Source organism: Nerophis lumbriciformis, linkage group LG13, assembly GCF_033978685.3.
Source record: "Nerophis lumbriciformis linkage group LG13, RoL_Nlum_v2.1, whole genome shotgun sequence".
In the NCBI taxonomy this organism is placed as follows: Eukaryota; Metazoa; Chordata; class Actinopteri; order Syngnathiformes; family Syngnathidae; genus Nerophis; species Nerophis lumbriciformis.
The window spans coordinates 3,069,382-3,073,166 of NC_084560.2; the positions used below are offsets into that span (position 1 = coordinate 3,069,382).

General features: G+C 39.6%; 1 protein-coding gene across 1 annotated transcript; it reads left to right on the forward strand.

Annotated features, from left to right (window-relative positions):
- Window positions 1–895: 895 nt before the first annotated feature.
- Window positions 896–2,221, forward strand: LOC133613265 (trace amine-associated receptor 13c-like). Its single transcript, XM_061970660.2, has 2 exons — window positions 896–1,071; window positions 1,193–2,221. Exons 1-2 carry the CDS (start codon window positions 896–898, stop codon window positions 2,007–2,009), a joined length of 993 nt encoding a protein of 330 aa, XP_061826644.1. The 3' UTR covers window positions 2,010–2,221.
- Window positions 2,222–3,785: the final 1,564 nt, after the last annotated feature.

Below are 3,785 nucleotides of genomic sequence, written 5' to 3' on the forward strand. Positions count from 1 at the left end.
TACTGTCACGACTTGATCTTGGGAGTTTGCTTTTCCGGGATGCAACGGGAAGTTGGCACGGGCGAGACGGGAATGGAGGTACATGATTTATTTATATTTATCAAAAAAAAGGAATAAATGAAAGCGCGCACAGTGGCGGAGAATAAACTATGAAAAACAAAAAGACTATAAACATGGAAATGATTAATCCAAATATCAATATTATTGATACCAAGTACCGGTATAGTCTCAGTATGTAAGCAATACTAAATTGATTAGGTCATTTTTAGGGTCGTTTTGAGCAAACTCAAAATGTATTAAAATAGGCTTTATAAAATGTGTTTTATTGTTTATTTTAGTTACTTGCTATGAAATGGTAAATGGGTTATACTTGTACAGCGCTTTTCTACCTTCAAGGTACTCAAAGTGCTTTGACACTATTTCCACATTCACCCATTCACACACACATTCACACACTGCTGCCATGCAAGGTCCTAACCACGAGCGAAGTGTCTTGCACAAGGACACAACAGACGAGACAAAGTTGGTAGAAGGTGGGCATTGAACCAGAAACCCTCAGGTTGCTGGCACGGCCACTCACCCAACCGCGCCATGCCGTCCCAAACAAATTTACGGTCAATATTCTATCGCTAAAATATTGTATCAGGACTTAAAATTAGATCAGATCTGAGGCCAAAAAATCGTATTCAGGATGCGAGGCCACAATTGTTGATTGGGACTTCCCTAATTGCAATCACGTTCATTGGGTGAAACTGGAACAGTGACAGTGTGATCCGCCAATGAGATCGCAATGGATGGATGACGTTGGCTCACTGAGGGGAGGAATAAGCATCAATAAAGATATAAAAGAAAGACGTATAAGAGAGAGGTTTGGACTCATCTCTTCGTCCACCCGATGATGGAGATGGAGGACCAATCAGAGCTCTGCTTTCCACAACTAAGCAACATCTCCTGCAAGAAGCCCATGTCTCATTGGTCTGGTGATATACTTTTGACAGTTCTGCTGTCCGTTATCTGTGTCTTCACTGTGTTTCTCAACCTGCTGGTTATCATCTCAATCTCCCATTTCAGGTACATTTTTTTCAGCCTGAAATCATGTTTGTCAACGTGTTCTCGCTGTATTGTCACTGCCTGTTTGTTTTGTCAGGACTCTAGTTAGGAGCGATGTTCTTAATTTGTTCTTCATCTCCAGGCAGCTCCACACTCCCACCAAACTCCTTCTCCTCTCTCTCGCGGTCTCAGACTTTCTGGTGGGCCTCCTGGTGATTCCAGGTGAGATCTACATGAGAACGTCCTGCTGGGCTCTGGGCGATGTTCTCTGTTCTCTGTGGAGCTACATGGTTTACATGGTGGGGTTTGCTTCAGTGGTACACATGGTGCTGATATCAGCTGATCGTTATGTGGCCATTTGTGATCCTCTGCATTACAACACCAGGGTCACTGTGGGAAGAGTTCAATTCTGTGTTTTTCTTTGTTGGTTCTCTTCCTTCCCCTACTTTGGCATCATTTTTAAGGAACAGCTGGCTCACCCCGCCATGTACAAGTCATGCCACGGAGAGTGTGTCACTGGTTTTGAATATGCCTCAGGTGTTGTTGACATTGTTGTGGGCTTTATCCTCCCTCTCAGCATCATCCTCATTCTGTACATGAGAGTGTTTATGGTTGCAGTGTCTCAGGCGCGAGCCATGCGCTCTCATGTTACATCCATCAAACACCATCATTCAGTCACTGTTAGGGCAAAGAAATCAGAGTTGAAGGCCGCCAGGACTCTTGGTGTCGTCATCCTTGTCTTCATCATGTGTTTATGTCCATATTACATTTCTACTCTGGCAAGTGACAGCAAAATAATATCTTTATTGGCTCATTATGCTGTTTACTTATTTGACTTCAACTCGTGTTTAAACCCGTTGATTTATACCTTGTTTTATCCCTGGTTTAGAAAAGCAGCTCGATGTGTTGTCACGCTGCGCATACTGAAGTCTGGCTCTAGGGGAGACAACATACTTTAGACCAAAAGGTGAAATATTAATGTTTACAGTGTCGAATGTAGTAATTAGTTAACCAGATGTAAGTAAGCAGCCTCTTTTCCAAGGATGAAATTGTAAAGACATCCACATGATTTAAACTGTAATGAACACTGACCCTATTTGAAGTGCAAGTGAATTTCATTTGCTCAATCTTTGAGCTGGAAATGCCAAGAAAGTAGAAATAAAGTAAAGAAGGTGACTCACAGAAGGATGTTGGGTGAAGAAATACGTTTTACATTAGAGGAGGACATATATCAGACTATTATCTCATAACCTAACCTAAAACCAGATAGAACTGTGGAAATAATGAAATATTTACAATGCATCTTTTTACAAATCAACTTGACCTTCAAGGATCTATTACAGGTATAACCACTTATATCATTTTTAATCATGATGATCTTACATCACACCCAAGTATTCATATCTCTACCCTGGATGTATTGCAGTTCTTCTCATAGTTAAAATTGTTTATGCTTAAAAACTACTAACAGGTTAATATTTCCCAAATAAATTCATGACCTCAACTGAGCTTTCTTTTGTTCTGTCTCTCTAATTGTATTGCTTCAACTGTGCTGTACTATACTCTGTACTATAATCCTCCTGATAAGACATTTTGTACATAATATATAACATCATGTCATACATGTTGACAAATGTGTGAGTATGATTAGGTGTTGTGTAACCATTACTCACACTGACATTACACTTTAAAAAAAAGTCTTGTTGCTGTTACAATTTTTTTGGTGGCAGTCTTGTGCTGATACGACAAAACATTGTACAAGTGTTGACATTAATCAGGAACATAACTGACAAACTTCGTAATCCAATAATGAATGAGGGACCAGCCCAGGATTAAAAGATTATTTTAGTCAAAACATTGTTTATAATGTAAATATACACTTTTTTCTGTCCTTTCCAGCCAGTTATTAAAATTGGGGGACAATTTCAAACGTACAAACTCCTTGGGTATTCTTCGGACCACATGTGAGCAACATCAGACGTGCACAATGTAACCACACCAGCATCACACCTGTCCCAAACCTGACATAAGTTCAATGTTTTATCATAAAAATCAAATAACACCAGTCATTTCCATGATGTTATTTTCTAATATGGCCAACTCACAATGAAAATAAAACATCTTGTTTTGCATGGGCTGTATGTTGTAGCTCACGTTTTGCACAATGAGATGTGTTCTGTAGCACAAGCACAGGCTACTCTTTTTGTCCATAAAATATATCATTACAGAGTTTTTATTAGCATTTAGCTAATCCAGTAACCACATTTCATGATCCCTATCCATAAACGTTTAGATTGTTTTAATTTTAAGCAGCACGTCAACAGGGGAAACACCCTGGACAAGGTCATAAGCCATGGCATGTCCATGGGTGCGTCCTCTGTTGTTAACCTGGCCGTGTTTGTTTATTAATATCACCAGTCTTACCCAGCAGCGGCTCCCGGTGAAAACAGAGTAAATGCTATCAAAATTACATGATTCTATGAAAAATCTGGGCATGATTTTTGACTCGGAGCTGACTTTTATACCACTTATTAAAAATATGACAAAAATAGTTTTTTATCATCTTGAGAAAATAGTCTGCCCCGTTTCTCTCTCTGGCCAACAAGGAGGTGCTAATACATGCTTTTATTTCCTGTGGTTTAGACTATTGTAATGCCTTGCTCTCTGGCCTTCCCAAAAACAATATCATCAGTCTACAATTATTACAAAACTCAGCTGCACGCGTGCTAACGAAG

Bases quoted from the DNA above. Each gene is read 5' to 3' on its own strand.
- LOC133613265 (XM_061970660.2), top strand. From the start codon at position 896: ATGATGGAGATGGAGGACCAATCAGAGCTCTGCTTTCCACAACTAAGC. The intron at 1,072-1,192 runs GTACATTTTTTT...CTTCATCTCCAG, and splicing joins ATCTCAATCTCCCATTTCAG to GCAGCTCCACACTCCCACCA.